At 40.2% G+C, this 14,805-nt stretch overlaps 1 protein-coding gene across 4 annotated transcripts in view; it reads right to left on the bottom strand.

The window, feature by feature from the left end:
- Window positions 1–3,010: 3,010 nt before the first annotated feature.
- DAZL (deleted in azoospermia like) overlaps window positions 3,011–14,805 on the bottom strand; it is a 32,664-nt gene continuing 20,869 nt past the window's right edge. For 3 of the 4 annotated variants that reach the window (XM_089532975.1, XM_089532972.1, XM_089532974.1), the window contains exons 5-11: window positions 11,452–11,518; window positions 10,179–10,309; window positions 8,812–8,889; window positions 7,616–7,666; window positions 6,469–6,573; window positions 4,456–4,554; window positions 3,011–3,897 (exon numbers count right to left, since the gene is read on the bottom strand). In XM_089532975.1, the coding sequence (XP_089389101.1) occupies window positions 3,844–3,897; window positions 4,456–4,554; window positions 6,469–6,573; window positions 7,616–7,666; window positions 8,812–8,889; window positions 10,179–10,309; window positions 11,452–11,518 (585 nt within the window). In that variant the 3' untranslated portion in view covers window positions 3,011–3,843. The remainder of the gene's footprint in view (window positions 3,898–4,455; window positions 4,555–6,468; window positions 6,574–7,615; window positions 7,667–8,811; window positions 8,890–10,178; window positions 10,310–11,451; window positions 11,519–14,805) is intronic. The other variant, XM_089532973.1, reaches the window with a different exon arrangement.

Below are 14,805 nucleotides of genomic sequence, written 5' to 3'. Positions count from 1 at the left end.
AAGGCGAGGACCCACTGTATCCAAGAGTCAAGAAGTGACAGACCCAGGTATTAAAATAGGGCCTCAACCTATCCCCAAAAGGGGTAGAGGCAAAGTGTGCTGCATCCCTTCATTGCTTCCTCTTGTTTGGGAGGCGTCGTTCTTCTTGTAGCTCTGGTTGTATCGTGGCTGAGATGGTCGACGCCGTCCCAAAGAAGAGGAGGACTTGCAATTGGTATGACCTCTGTTGGTATGCTTGATACCGAGAGCACTGAGGTCCGTACTTACGGTCAAAAGACTGAAGGGAGCTGGAGGACATGCCGTATTTCTTAGCCACTGTGGTATCGAAAGTTCAGTTTTTCATCTGTCTGTTTATTAGAGGCCAGAATCATCAAACAGCATGTCCTCAATCACCGATCATACATGCAGGGTAAGATCGGAGCAATGGAGCCAGGCATGACATCTAAGAGCTATTGAGCCCAATAGAACTTTGGCAGCACAGTCCATGGCGTGGCGAGCAGAAATAATCTGTTGACCGCCAACTGCTTGGGCCTCAGTACAAATGAGCTGTGCCAGTCTCTTGGTCTCATCTGGCATGTCATCCAAAAGGGACTCTAGGCTCTCCATAAGGTGATGGACATACGCGCCCATACATGCCGCGTAGTTCATCATCTTGAAGTTGAGGACTGCAGAAGCATAAGACTTTTTTGCCAGGCCATCGACCTTCTTGTTCTCCTTGTCCGAGGGCAAAGAGGATGTCCTTGGTGTGAAAGAAAGCTGAGAGCCCTCTACTACGGCTGAGTTGGGCTTAGGGTGAGTTGGGCTTAGAGCCAACTCGGTCTGGAAGGGGTGATCCTGTAAAGGCTCTCAATCTTCCTGGACGTGGAGGCAATCGTTGCTAGTGTCGACCATGAGTGCATTGCTATCTTTTCCAGAGATGGAAGGGAGGTGATGGACGACGGCGCTGGTACCATACCATTTATCCTGCACTCTATGGGATCAAGGGCATCATCGTCGGTGCGAGATACCTCCTGCTTGAGTGTGTTAGCCACACAGACCACACGGTCAGTAAAGGACGAGACATCATTGGTAGGCAACGCCTGGTCAAGGTGTACCAGTTGCTTAGGTGACGGAGATCTCTCCACATCCGGGGTTGAATTCTGATGATGGGGATGGTGGGAATGATCAGATCCAGGAGAGTCGTCCTGGGTAGAGACTTGGCATACAGGGACTCCTGACAGGTAGGTGGTATTGGAGGTGGGGATGGGTGGAGGCTTGGATGGTCTGAGTGACAACGTTGGACTGAGCAGGGGGCAACATCTTCCGAAGGCCCTCTGAATCTACAGATAAGTAGTATTTCCCCAAATTATGGTCAAAGACCAGGTTGGGGTACTGAGGTAACAGGTCATCATGGAGGAAAGTGTCCACCAAGACGCTTCATCAGCCTGAGCCCCAAGGCAGGTCCTGTCATGTTGAGATACAGAGCCACGAGCTCGTGGAATGACATCGACCTCCTTGCCAGACTCAGAATCTGAGTCCAGATGAACAATCTGCTTGGAGCCAACCTGGATGGAAGTCTTGGGACGGAGAGGTGCAGACGGTGCCAATGCTACCAAAACCACCAGATCGACTCCCAAAGCAGTTGATGGACGTTGAGACCAGGTGGAAGGTTCCCCAAGGTTCGATCTCGGGGCAGGGGAAGCCGAACAGGCCCCTTTTAGAGGCTGAGTGGTCAGACAATTTGTCTCTCTTGGACAAAGACGGCCTGTCCTCCACATGCTTGCGTTTAGAGGACTTACTGGTGTCTGAGCCGTCATTCTTTTTGGAGTCTTTGGGGGACCTTTCCTTTGGCTTATCAGCCATCTTTGAATCCTTTGAAGACCGCTCCTTAGGTTTTTCAGTTGTTTTAGACTTTGACGTCTTGCCGGAGGAAGAAGAATGGGCCTTAGGAGAGCCCTCCAAGGCCTGGTCCCAGAGGGCTGCCTTTAACTTCAAATCTCTATTTTTGAGGGCCTGAGTAGTCATGGACTTACAGGACGGACATGACTTGGGTTATGAGATTCCTCCAAACACAAAATGACGAGTCATGACGGTCCGAGGTGGGCATTTTGGCCCCACACTTGTTGCACTGTTTAAAAAAAGCAGCCTTCTTCATGGTCAAATTGGACAGAACAAGCCATAGGTCAAACAAGCCATAGGCCAAACCAGAAATCAGTGACAATGTCCAGAGGATTTAGCAAAGGGTAGTCAAGAAACAAGCTAAGGATCAAACTGGTAAGATCAATGAAAGCAAAACCGCAAGGGTCAGGAAGCACACAAGCGATTCCAGAGCCAAGTTCCCTCTAGCTGCTAGCGCGGCGGATGAAAGGAGCTGAGGCGAGTGGGATGCTAGGGGGGGTTATAGGGGCAGGGGAGCTACCACCAAAAAGTTGCAATCAAAAGTTTGTCCAGTGATTCCAGAAGTTTCCGAGCTTTACTGCACAGGTGCAGATATAACACATTTGTGCGATTCGCAGAGACCACAAAGAAGAAATGTATGTATGTTGCCTTACTAACCTAATGTACTCTTAGTTATAATAAAACTTCATTTCCATACCTTTTTAATGTTTCACTACTACTTTGCCTGTTTATGCACACAGGATACACTTTCCCTAGGTAGAAGAAAGGAAAAGCTAGCTCACTTTAATGTACCCATCACTCATCACAGTGCCCAAGAGGTGGCAGTAGTGACTGGTATGTGGGTGGGAACTGGACAATCTGGCTTGCTAGGTGCCCATTTGTGGCTCATTAGCTCAGTCAAAGAGCAGTCTGAACAGCACCTTCACTTTATAAATAGACTAAATGCATATGGCTTACGCTGGAGACAGAATTGCCTGAACTTCTCTAAATTCTAACAGTTCTAATCATTCTGCTGTTTTAGACTCACTAACTGAGATAATGACAATTGTTTAAATCAACTTTTATTCTGACACACTGCAGTTATGCCTGACTGTGCAGATATATTGTAACTTATATTAAATAACAAAAGAAATCAATTTTAAAAGAGTTTATTTGTGGAATTCTACTGATAGAAAACTAAAGTCTACATAATTAAACTGTTTTCCAAATTCTTTGATTTAAAGTTGGTGACCAGTTTTAAAAAGCTTAAGATCACAGAAAAGTACTTGTTCATTCCACAATTTTAAGATATGGGTATTAGCCAAGTGTGCTCAGAATATAAAAAAGTGCAGCTCACCAAATATAATTAATACTATTAGTTACATCCATGAGTACACTTTTAACTATCAGTTATCAAACTCACAGACTAAGCAGCAGATGCAGCTAGTGAATGAAGTTTTCACTGATTAGATTTTTATGGCAATACTGTACTGAGTATGTATGTATTTATGAGACTGAGATGCAACTGGATGTATATCTATTCACCTGATTCAAGTACAGTTTTAAAAATATCTTTAGCAAAAAAAAAATCCCTTCTATTTTAAATGTGAGCTGGGAGTAAATAGAGAAGATACATGTTAAAATGTTAGAAAACTTTTAAGTGCCAACATGCAATAAAATAGAACTTTAAACATAAATTAACCTATCTAAGAAGTCAGAACAACTATTAACTGAATATTTTCTGGTTAGAAATTTGAACACTTAAACATTTAGACAGATAAAACATACAAACATTTCAGAGTAACACAGAATTCAAACATGTCTAGAAACAGGCAAGACAGAAATTTCAAACAAACGGTAACTTCAAGGAACATTTGCCAAACAGGCTACATAATTGTCCAGTGTTTGCCATCTATCTTAACTACAGATAAAGACAATATATGATGAATAAAAGCACTTCAGGTCTTCTCAGTCAGTCTCATTAAATCAAACTGTTTTAAGAATAGCTCTGCTTCTTCTAAAATGATGTGCTCTCTTCTCCTACAAAAGAGGGCAGGAAAAAAAAAAGAGAAGTTAAAGCAAGTGATTCACACTACTTCTTCAGAGAACAATTCCAATTTAAGGTAGTTTTCCGTGTGGTAAAAGCAGAAACGCATGCACATCCCTCTGTCTTATTGGTGCTGTGCCACAAGGGAAAATTACACATTAACCCTGAACACATGCATCTATAAACAGAGGAAACAAGCTCCTCTTCACATAGTATGTAAAACATGGACAGTGGATTTGGAATTCACTATGCGTTCCCTAGTGGCCTCCTTGTGATGCAAGATACTACTGCCAGATATCCATCATCGGAACAGTTGCAACATTTGAATGCCAAATTAGATAAGGCTATAAAGGACAATACTGCTTATTTGCAGCTGTCACTGTCAGTCAAGTCTGCAATCGGAATATCTTGTTACTTCTATGTTTTTAAGTGCCACTGTGCCAGTGTCAGCAAATTTGGTGGTTCCTACTAATAAAATTCAGTAATATTTACTGATTAAGAACTGCTGCACCAATTTAAGAGCTCTTACAAGCTTGCAGTCTTATTCATACCTTAAGGTAGTCCTCTTGAGTTACAATATTGTTCCTCAATCGACTGTCTGGATTATACAGACATGATACTACTGTCTGTATGCTTCGGTCCACAGATTTCTAAAATAAAGTTTTATTAGTTTATTGTCAATATTGCACATGGCATGTACCCAAGACTGAGCATAAACTTGTATGCACTAAGACCTCTGCTAAAATGGTTCCTAATCTCCAGATCACAAGGTTACATATTTAGTGCTATGCAACTTTTCTAATAGTAGTTTTTAAGACACCATAGCAGCAACTCAAGAGGGAAGTTACAATTCCTTGTCCAAAACAAAAAGTCGTTTCCCCAAAATACCTGAATTTCATGATGATTGAAAAAAACAACAACACAATTTTATGTCTAAGAAACAAGCTTGCACATATTATTGGAATTTCTGAATCTTCCTAAGTATTGGCACAGTCACTTTATCAATATTAAAATAAAGAAATCTTTATACACAAATATATAAGTATGTATGTATTTATTAAAAACAATTTTATCTTGATGGTCAAACAAGATTAAAATAAGTTGGGGGGGAGTGGCTTGCAATACCAAAAAGGCCTTACTCAAGATGCATTGATTTGAAAAGAACAAAAGCAGAAGCGGTTCATTGCACAACTAAACCTTAATGTTAACAAAGTGAATGTCCTTCTAGAAACCACAGATTAAATCCTTAGTTCAATATACTACACGTGCAGAGATTACATGCAGTAATAGCTCTTGTGATCTTCTGCAAACACAAGTATACGTAGGGCCTCAACAGACTGGCATAAAGAGCCAGCCTCGGGATGCTGTGGGGGCATAGCATCTGCATGCTGGCCACCCAGACGCGGCCACCTGACCAGATAGCAGGCAGCATCACGCCACATCTTCAGCACAGTATTTACATGCGCTGAAGAAGAGGCGAAAAGGCGCCGCAGCAATGGCTAGGGCACCCTTTCCATAGTGCAAAAAGGAGCCACTTTTTGGAAAGACCAGATCGGGGCCATGGTGTGCAGTTGCTGCGGCCCCAATCTGGCAAGGAAATAGAGGCCGTCTGTACAACCTTGTCGTCTCTGAGACTTCATGTTGAAGTTCTCCTACGTTTCTAGGAGAAGTATGTGAAGTAAACGTTTCATAACCCTATGGGACTAAAACTCCATTTAATGTTTGTTCAGACATTTGATACTTAAGGATCCAGAACCTCAAATGGAGAACTGAGTTAAAACAAACTCATGACCGAATCAAAATTTCCCAGCAATAAATCATGATTCACAGAGAAACAATTCTATGTTTCACCTATATAACACTGCCTCCCAACTCCAGAAATATAATTCATGTTCAAGTAATTTTGGCCAAAGTCACAATATCACTGCCATGCTGTCACTTCTGCCAACAAAGAGCATAGTGAAGAAATGTTAGCAAACATGGAATAAAATGCGGAATTAAGCAACAAAGTCAGTAGCTTGTTGCTAAATTAGCTATTTTGATTCACTACTAACTGTGATGACCCAACCATACAAGAGAAGCAATATATCTTCCCATACTCTGATCTTCCTCTTTTCCTATGGTCCTTTATCTGACATCTTATCTAATTTAGTACAGTGGGCCCTTGGTATCGGCTGGCATTTGGTTCTAGCACCCCCCCCCAAGGGATAACAAAATCCATGGACCCTCATGTCCCATTAAATACAATGGCACAGTAAAATGGTGTCCCTTATATAAAATGGCAAAATAAAGGTATGCCTTTTGAAATTTATATATACAGTACCACCTCCATTTTCACAGACTTCAAATCCATGTCTCTCGCCTATCTGCGGGCGGCAAACAGAGAAGGACAAAATGGGGCACACGCGCTGCCATTCAAATACCGGAACGGATTCCCCACAAAAACGGAGGGGCTACTGTGTGTGTGTGTGTGTGTTGTAATATTTTCAAATCATGGATTCTTGAATCCATGGATACAGAGGGCTGACTGTATATATAAAGGGATCACAAAAGAAATCATATACCTTTTGTGGACTGTTTGCACAAGATTGGGAAGTGTCAGTCATAGAACACTCTGCTTGGTCAATTCCTGTATCTATTTCACCACCATAATTCACTGCAGTGTAAGCCTGTGAAAGTTATAAAGTTTAAATATTCAATATAACTGGATATAATGAAAAGAAAACTAATAGAAACAGAAGTATTACATGCAAGCTAACATCAAAATCCAGCATCCAGAATGAGTAAAACCAAATAGAGACTGAACAGGATCATGGGGACAAGCAAGAGAATAGTAAAAAAAAAACTCTTCAAAATTCAAGGGGCATAGAGAAAACATCAAAGCTGACTCAAACTGTAATAATCAGTCCATAAGACGAAAGTGAAACTAGCTAGAGAAGGGTTTCTTTGATGAACTGATGGAAATGAGTAGGAACAGGATGGATATTGCCAAGTACAGTTGGCCCTACTGCCAAAGAATTAAAAATTCTTGTCTAGAAGGTTCAGAGGTTCTACTGCACAGACACAGAACACCCCATGTGTGAGTCACAGAATCCATGAAGAAGAAAAACTTATCCAGTAGCTTAAAAAGACTCAAGAAAAGGAAGCGGACATCTTATGAAGTCCTTTTTCAAGTGTATCCTCTAATGCTCAACTAAGTTAAAATTAGATATAGTTATTATTCAAAATCATGGCAAAATCACAAAAAGTCCTGTAACAGAATCTCCTCTTGAGATTATCGCTATCTTTATTTCCATTTAGATACCAAGCAAAACCCAGTAGTTTTCTTAGACTGTTATCATTTGCTTTATATTTTCAGACATATGACTTCTGGTTAATTAGTATTAAATTAATTTCAGTTGCTTTTCAATGCTATTTAATTTGCTAATTGATTCCAGATTTTGATATCTCCATACAACATCTTGAAGACATTATGCAGTAGAAATTTATAGTAGTTTAAAAACTAATTTTTACATGAGCTAATGCAGAAATTATCTTTAAGCTGTTAGTCCAGAAGACCAAAGAGCGATGCTTTCCAGTGGCCACTTTTATTGTGAAGAGCTCTTCTATTTTTAATTAATCACTGTCAGTGTTATTTTAACATGAGAACTTTTTCTTGGTCAATCTAGCTGTTTGAACTTATACTTAAATAAAAAAGAGTAACCCCCTTACCGGAGGAACAATGTAGTTTCTTGGCTCTCCAGGAGGCCACTGTGGTGGAACCTTTTTTAAAAAGAAAATGAAGACAACATCAATGTCCAGCGGTTTTTGGCACTGCATATTTTAATTCTACATACTACCATACACAGGGATGCATATATAAAAACATGTATCTTTAAAAGTGTAACAGCTTTAAAGAAACATGAAAAGACAGACTGAGAATAAACACTACATATATATATATAAGGTAGAACATTCTGAAAGTCATTTCTTTGGTGAGAGGGATAGGAAGCAATCAATATGCAACTAACTTCATGTTTAAGTTTTAAAATATCCACATTCAGGATTGCCATCGATTTTTATTTTCCATTTCCCTGACTTCCTCTAATAAATTTTTGTTGAATTCTCTTACTACTATTCAAAAATAACTAAGTTAAAAATGTCGTGTTAGTTTACATTAAAGGTTTAACTAATTTAAAATTACATAAGCTCCCAAAAGCATTTTTTTTTTTAAAAAAAAAATCAAGATGGGAGCTTCAATAAGAACTTCTTTCAAAACTGGCTGTTAACTCAAAGAAGAACATGTGCTTTGAGTTGGGATAAAAACTATGTCAAGATGGAAACAGCAATACAAATAATGTCTGTACCAGAGGTGGGCAAAGAGAAGCTGTTTTTTGCAGTCCCAGACTCCATCCAAATTCCCTTATGCCATCCCTTTTCTGGCAAAAGAAGGATGAACTGCCTCTCTTGGTAACCTCTAGGACAGTGGATTCACATTCTAAATCCATTGCAAGCCTCCTTGTACTGTTTAATATCAATCAAACAAAACACTCAATAATCCTTTCTTCTAAACCACAAGCGGACTTCTACCCAGTACCAGTTTTTCAGGTTTTTTTTTTAAAAAAATAGCAGTCCATTTGGCTTCCAGTGCATCACAAGGAAACAAAATTGGTCCCTGGACCTGCAAAATATCATACCCTTGCTCTAAACAAGATAAAAGACAGGGCGCCTTTGTTCTAGTTTAAAGATACATTAAAATATATTTTAAAGCCTTGTGTTTCTTGAATATACTGTACCTTTAGAAAGCCATATAATGATTATGACTTCTTATGGGCTATTCTCATAAACATGTAGCTACATTTTGGATTCAGTTTGCAACTGATGTAAGCCACACCAAGTTTCTAAAACTTATGAATATTCATACAAACCTGATAATTATAAGTTGGCTGGTATCCTATAGGAACTTGATGATGAATTAATAAAGCTGGTGAACCATAAGGATATGTCTGTAAATTTAAATATAACATTACAGTTGGATATATTTTTTTCCATCAATAGAACAGGTAAAAAATGTTAGATCTTAAAGATTTTGGAAAATGATTCTGAAAATTTTCACAAGCAACCCTTTACAAGACTCAGCTCATGGGCAAAAAGCTAGATTTAACTAGCAAACATATGTCACTCTGGCTGTATCTGCACTGCAAAAATAATCCAGTTTGATACCACTTTAACTGCCATGGCTGAATACTATGGAATCCTGGGAATTGTACTTTTATGAGACATTTAGCCTTCTCTGTCAGGGAGCTCCAGTGCTACAACAAACTACAAATCCCAGAATTCCACAGCATTGAGTCATGACAGTTAAGGTGCCATCAAACAGAGTATTTCTGAAGTACAAATACAGCCTATTAGCTGGATTAAAATCAAAGCAAAACACAGTTTGTTTCTTAAAGAAATTATTCGTATTTAATTCATTAAGGAACCAGGATATCAAACCAAATTCCTGTAGACCGTCTTCTCTTACACATGAAGAGTACAAAAGCATTTATCAAAGACTTGTGCTCGCTCATTAATGTATACATCCAAACAGATCTAAACTAAGTTTAGACTAATGAGTTTAGATACTAGAAATGGAACACAGTGGACCCTCGTCTCATGTAGGGGATCCATTCCGGCCCCTCCCCCCGGTAAGGTGAATTCCACCTATGCTTGAGCATAGAATTCCACCTATGCTCATGCACACGGCAGTGCATGCGTGCCATGGGTGTGTGTGCCGCCTCTTGCGCTCCTGCACAGCTTGACCACATTAACTCAAAGCCGCGTATAATGCAGGCGCACTGTATATTCAAAGAAACCTGGTATCAGTAAATACAGTGCACCTGCATTTTATGCAGGCACGGCATACACAACTTTTAGCATATACTGAAAGCCGTGCTGGAAAAGCCCCTTGTGCGCACCAGAAGAAGTAATTACTTCCAACGGGGCTCAAGCACACATGGATTTCCCCTTATGTGGAGGGATCCGGAACGGATCCCCGCGTAAGGGGAGGAGGGCCCACTGTAATAGTTTTTACTCACATTCAATAGTCTCACTTGATGGAATAACATTTGCCCATTCATGCTGAAGACGGAGTAACAAAATAAATAAAAGACTACAGAGCTCCAATTAAGGGGTGAATTTGACTCAAAATTCAAAATTAAATTATGCAATTTTATTTAATCATCCATACAAAAAAAATTCAAAATTAACCATACAAAGTGTTAATTAGAATAAACCACTCCAAAAAAACTTCTACCTGAATATACTGTGTGACAGGACTCATCATGGCTGGAGGCTGCATGTACGTTTCTTGGTTACTCCAAACACTGTGGAACTGAGGTGGGGGTGAATTAATAAGCACAGGTCTGGGTGGCACATGATAGGCACCTTAGAAGACAAGAAAAATATTTAGAATGCTCTCATACATACACCACCCAAATACCACATTTTATCTTTAAACACCTGCTGCTGTAGCATCAAAAAATTTTCTTTGTCAGGGTGGGGAACTATAGTCCTCCAAATATTGCTAGACTGCAACTCCCAACATGCCACATAGCTGGGTATGATGACATTAAGGCAATAGGAAGTGCAGTCCAAAAGTGTTGAGAGGGCTGCAATTGCCTAGCCCTGTGCCAGTTCCACAGAAATTGGAACTAGTACTAATGTATATGTACCTGAGCTACACTACACTATTCACAAGACTTGCCCTGTAATGCCATTTGTGTTTTCTGAGCAGCAAAATTCCAGTGAATATTACACCTTAGTATGTTGAGGGTTATATCTTTAACATTTTGTATTTATCAGGAATTATACAGGCTGGTACAAAGTAGGTCTTGTATAGTATGATTATTACTGTTATTTAAACTACAACAAGAATATTAAATCCGCTGTTTCAAAAGTTTCCCTTCATATAGGCCTGAGTACTGGAGGTTGAGGGGCAATTATACCTTTCCCTGACCCACAGTGGGCCATACTCACTTTCCCATCAAAAAAGGCAAGAAAACCCTACTACCATTGATAATAGTGACTGTAACACCACCAGCAGCTCACAGATCTCCCTACTCCTCATAGCCACAGAAGGACAGAGAGCAGCAAACTCTTTTAAAAATGCCTTGAGAAGGGTAACTACTCCCTCATCCCATGGTCTTTGCTCCCAAGATTTCTGGGAGCAAGCAAGCCATTCTGAAAAGAGCTGGCTGCCATGCACCCATTCCTCCTTTCTGGTGATAAGCAGGAAATGTCTCCTTGCTGAGGACATTACTGTTTTTCTCTGATCTCTTCTCTCCTTTCCATGAATGCTTACAGAAGGAGAGTTGCTGGGCTTGAGAAAACAGCGAAGGAAAACAACAGAGAGAAGGCCGCCACCATATTTTGTTGCAACAAACTGGCCTATTAAGGTATCTTTTTAAAAGGAGGACACTAGGGAAAGCAAAAGGCCTCAAAACAGAGCCTGGGGCCCACCTGCCCCCCCCCCCCCAGCCAAATAATTCCCTCTCCTCATACAGGCAATCACGTGAAACAGCACTCACATAAGTTTGGGTGTTTCCTTATTGCAGGTCCTAGTTTCAGTTTCTTCCCATGGAAGTTGATTTGTGACTGGAAAAAAAAGTCACATTTATAACATTTGTTACATGTTCTGAACTGCTAATTTTTTTCTTAAAATATACACATGGATTTAACACAAATACACAAATCAAGCTGTAGTGCACATACATATAGCCAAAGCATTTGCAACTGCTTTTGAAACTGCCTGCATTATCCATTTCTATTAGCATCTAATGTCATTCTGATTAGCATTCTCCCCCCCCCCCCCCCCACATCCCAAAACCTTGATTTTAATAATTGGTCCAAAAGTCACAGGCTAGGAATTCCATAGAAACATAGAATTACAGATTTGGAAGAGAGCACAAGGGCCATCCAGTCCAACCCCCTGCCATGCAGGAATTCATGTTTTGTTGCAACTTCCCTGACAGTCTCCTACAAAGGAAATTTCTGAGTTCCACTGTCAAACAGCTCTTACAGTCAGAAAGTTCATCCTAATGTTTATGTAGAGTCTCTTTTCCTGTAGCTTGCATCCGCTGTTCTGGGTTCTAGTCTCCGGAGCAGCAGAAAACAAGCTTGTTCCATCTTCAATGTGACACCCCTTCAAATACTTAAACGGGGCTATCATATCACCTTTTGACTGTATCTTCTCCAGGCTAAACCTAGCTCCTTAAGTCTCTCCTCATAAGGAATGGTTTCCAGATCTGTCACCATTTTGGTGGCCCTCCTCTGGACATGCTCCAACTTGTCAACACCTTTTTTGAACTGTGGTGCCCAGAACTGGACACAGTATTCTAGGTGAGGCTTAACCAAAGTGGAATAGAGTGATTCTAGACAGTATACTTCTATTGATGCAGCCTGAAATCACATTGGACATTTTAGCTGCCGCATCACAATGTTGACTTGTAGGTGAGTAAAAGCTGCAGCCAAACAGAAAGAAAAGCTCCACTAGATAACTTATGAAACTCTTCCAAGAAGTTAAAGACAGATGAACAGCAAAAATAAAATGGACAGAAATAGGGCCAGAACCCTGAACACAACTGTTCAGTGACTCATATGCAGGAACAAAGGAAACTATTGTAATAATCAATGCAGAGAAATAACAGATGACAACGAAAAATATAGATCAAAATCTGAGAAATCAAAGGGAAATTTAAAACAAGAGTGAGGATGCTCTACAACCAGCAGGGGAACACATTAAATGACCAAATATAAATAAAATTATGATGGAAACAATAAAATGAGATGAAAGGATGAGATTCATTCAAGGGAAGCACCATTTGAAAGTGAAGTGGAAACTGAACTTTGGAGAAATAAATCACCTGTAACAGATGGAATAACCATAGAGCTGTTTCAAGCAACAGACACAGAATTCATTTAAATTCTTACTAAAATCTGTCAGCAAATATGGCAAACAAAAAATGGCCCACAGGTTGGAAACAGTCCATATACATTTCAAGCCCCAAGAGAGGTGACAGTATGGATTACAATAACCACTGAATCACTGCATTAATCTCCCATGCAAGCAAAGTGAAACTAAAATTTTACAAGAGACTTCTACCACATATGGAGTAAGAAATGCCAGATGTCCTAGCTGGGTTCAGAAGAAGAGGGGGCACAAAGAGTGATACTGCAAACATACATTGCACTTTTCCATGCGGGGACCTATGTGCTTCCATCCCGAAAATGGTTAAAGTGTTGGCATCCCGGAAAAGCAAGCAAATTTGCTAATGATTATCACACACAGAGCACAACAATGGGTTAAAAGCACATTACTTAGGCAAGAGTGGGTAGAAAGTGAATTTGGATTTCAGATGGAGGAGGACAAATCCCGTTGCTAGCTTGGAAATAACTTTTTTTGCGCATATCCAAACTGTCATTTCCACAAGTGCATTCACACACATGCTCCAGAGAGGAAAGAGAAACCAGGGAGGAAAATCTTTGCCCCAAAAGCTGTTTCAGAAGAAGGAAGGCTGAAGTTTCCCTTTGCAAAATCCCATAAAACCACAAACACACACACACACACACACAAAAGGAGGGGGCTGGTCTATAAACCTGCCTGATTTCAGCGAGGCTGAAACTCCCAGATGCCCTCCTTTTCCAGGGCACATCCCCCACTTCTCCTTCCTGTACAGGAGGAATTCCAAAATGTCCTCTCTCTCTGCCATCTCCCACCAGCTGTTCCCTTAGACTTAAGGCTCAGAGGCTGCAGGAGACCAGCCGCGCGAGGGAAAGAGGGGTGTGTGTGTATCCCTTTAAGAATAAGGCTGTCTCCTGCTCCTTTGCACAACAAGGAACCATGGTAAATCTGGGAACAGGGAGAATCAGGGAAATAGTTTTCAGACTGCTGCAATTATGTGAAGAAAGCGCATTAATGAATGAGCTGGAAATGAAAACATGGTACTTTTGTGAAAATGCTTATTCCCTGATTCACCTCACTGTCTGGATTCTGACCAGTTTGTGCGCAGAATCATCTGAAAAGCAATTGTGAAATTGTCCCTAACGCCCTGGATGACCCTGCATTGTGACCAGTTTAATCTTCCAATTTTCCCCATGTGATAAAGTCCATTGTGTAATGGAACACTCCAAAGAATTTCAGAAGAAAACCTACCTGTACTTTATAGATCATAGCAAAGCTTTTAATTATGTAGATCATAAAAAATTATGAACTGCTCTTTAAAAACGGGGTGTTCCACAACATTTGATTATTCTAAAGCATAACTTGTACTCAGGACAAGAGGCCACTGTTACTGTATGATAGAATAAGAAGAAACAGAATGGTTTCCAATCAGCAAAGGGGACAGGCAACTATGCATTTTGGAACTCTTCAATTGTATGCTTTGGAAGCAGTCCTGTAACTGCTACAATTTTTTGTGTTACTTTTTTGGGGGGCAGGAAGGTATATTGTTTCCAATTTGTGGCCCACTGCTTTGCTTTTCATATTTGCTGACAAATTTTAGTTACAACTAATCAATTCTGTTTTTGTAAACTGTGGTAGCTCTGTTTCTGGTGATTTATTTCTCTTAATTGTTCTTAGTGCAGTTTTCACTTTACTTTCCGAAATCTGGAGTTCATCTTCATATAATTCTTCTTCCCATGTGTCATTTATCCTCCCATCCACTCTGTACATTTCTTCTGTGTATTGTTTCCATTGTCTTTTTATTTTGTCTTTGTCATGTATTATGTTCCTCTGCTGATCAGAGCATCCCTACCCTTGGTTTGAATAGACATGCAACTCCCTTCAAAGGGAGGCTAAAATGCCCATTCTTTTGTATTCCTACCATCAGCAGAGATTTTTTTTTTTTATCCAGGCAGGCTTTTGACAAACAACTCGCCCCTGA

This window comes from Sceloporus occidentalis, unplaced genomic scaffold (assembly GCF_023333645.1).
Source record: "Sceloporus occidentalis isolate IW3139 unplaced genomic scaffold, rSceOcc1.0.p SCAF_7, whole genome shotgun sequence".
NCBI lineage: Eukaryota > Metazoa > Chordata > Lepidosauria > Squamata > Phrynosomatidae > Sceloporus > Sceloporus occidentalis.
The sequence above is the reverse complement of the archived record's forward strand: the minus strand, read 5'-3'. Positions and strand labels throughout refer to the sequence as shown.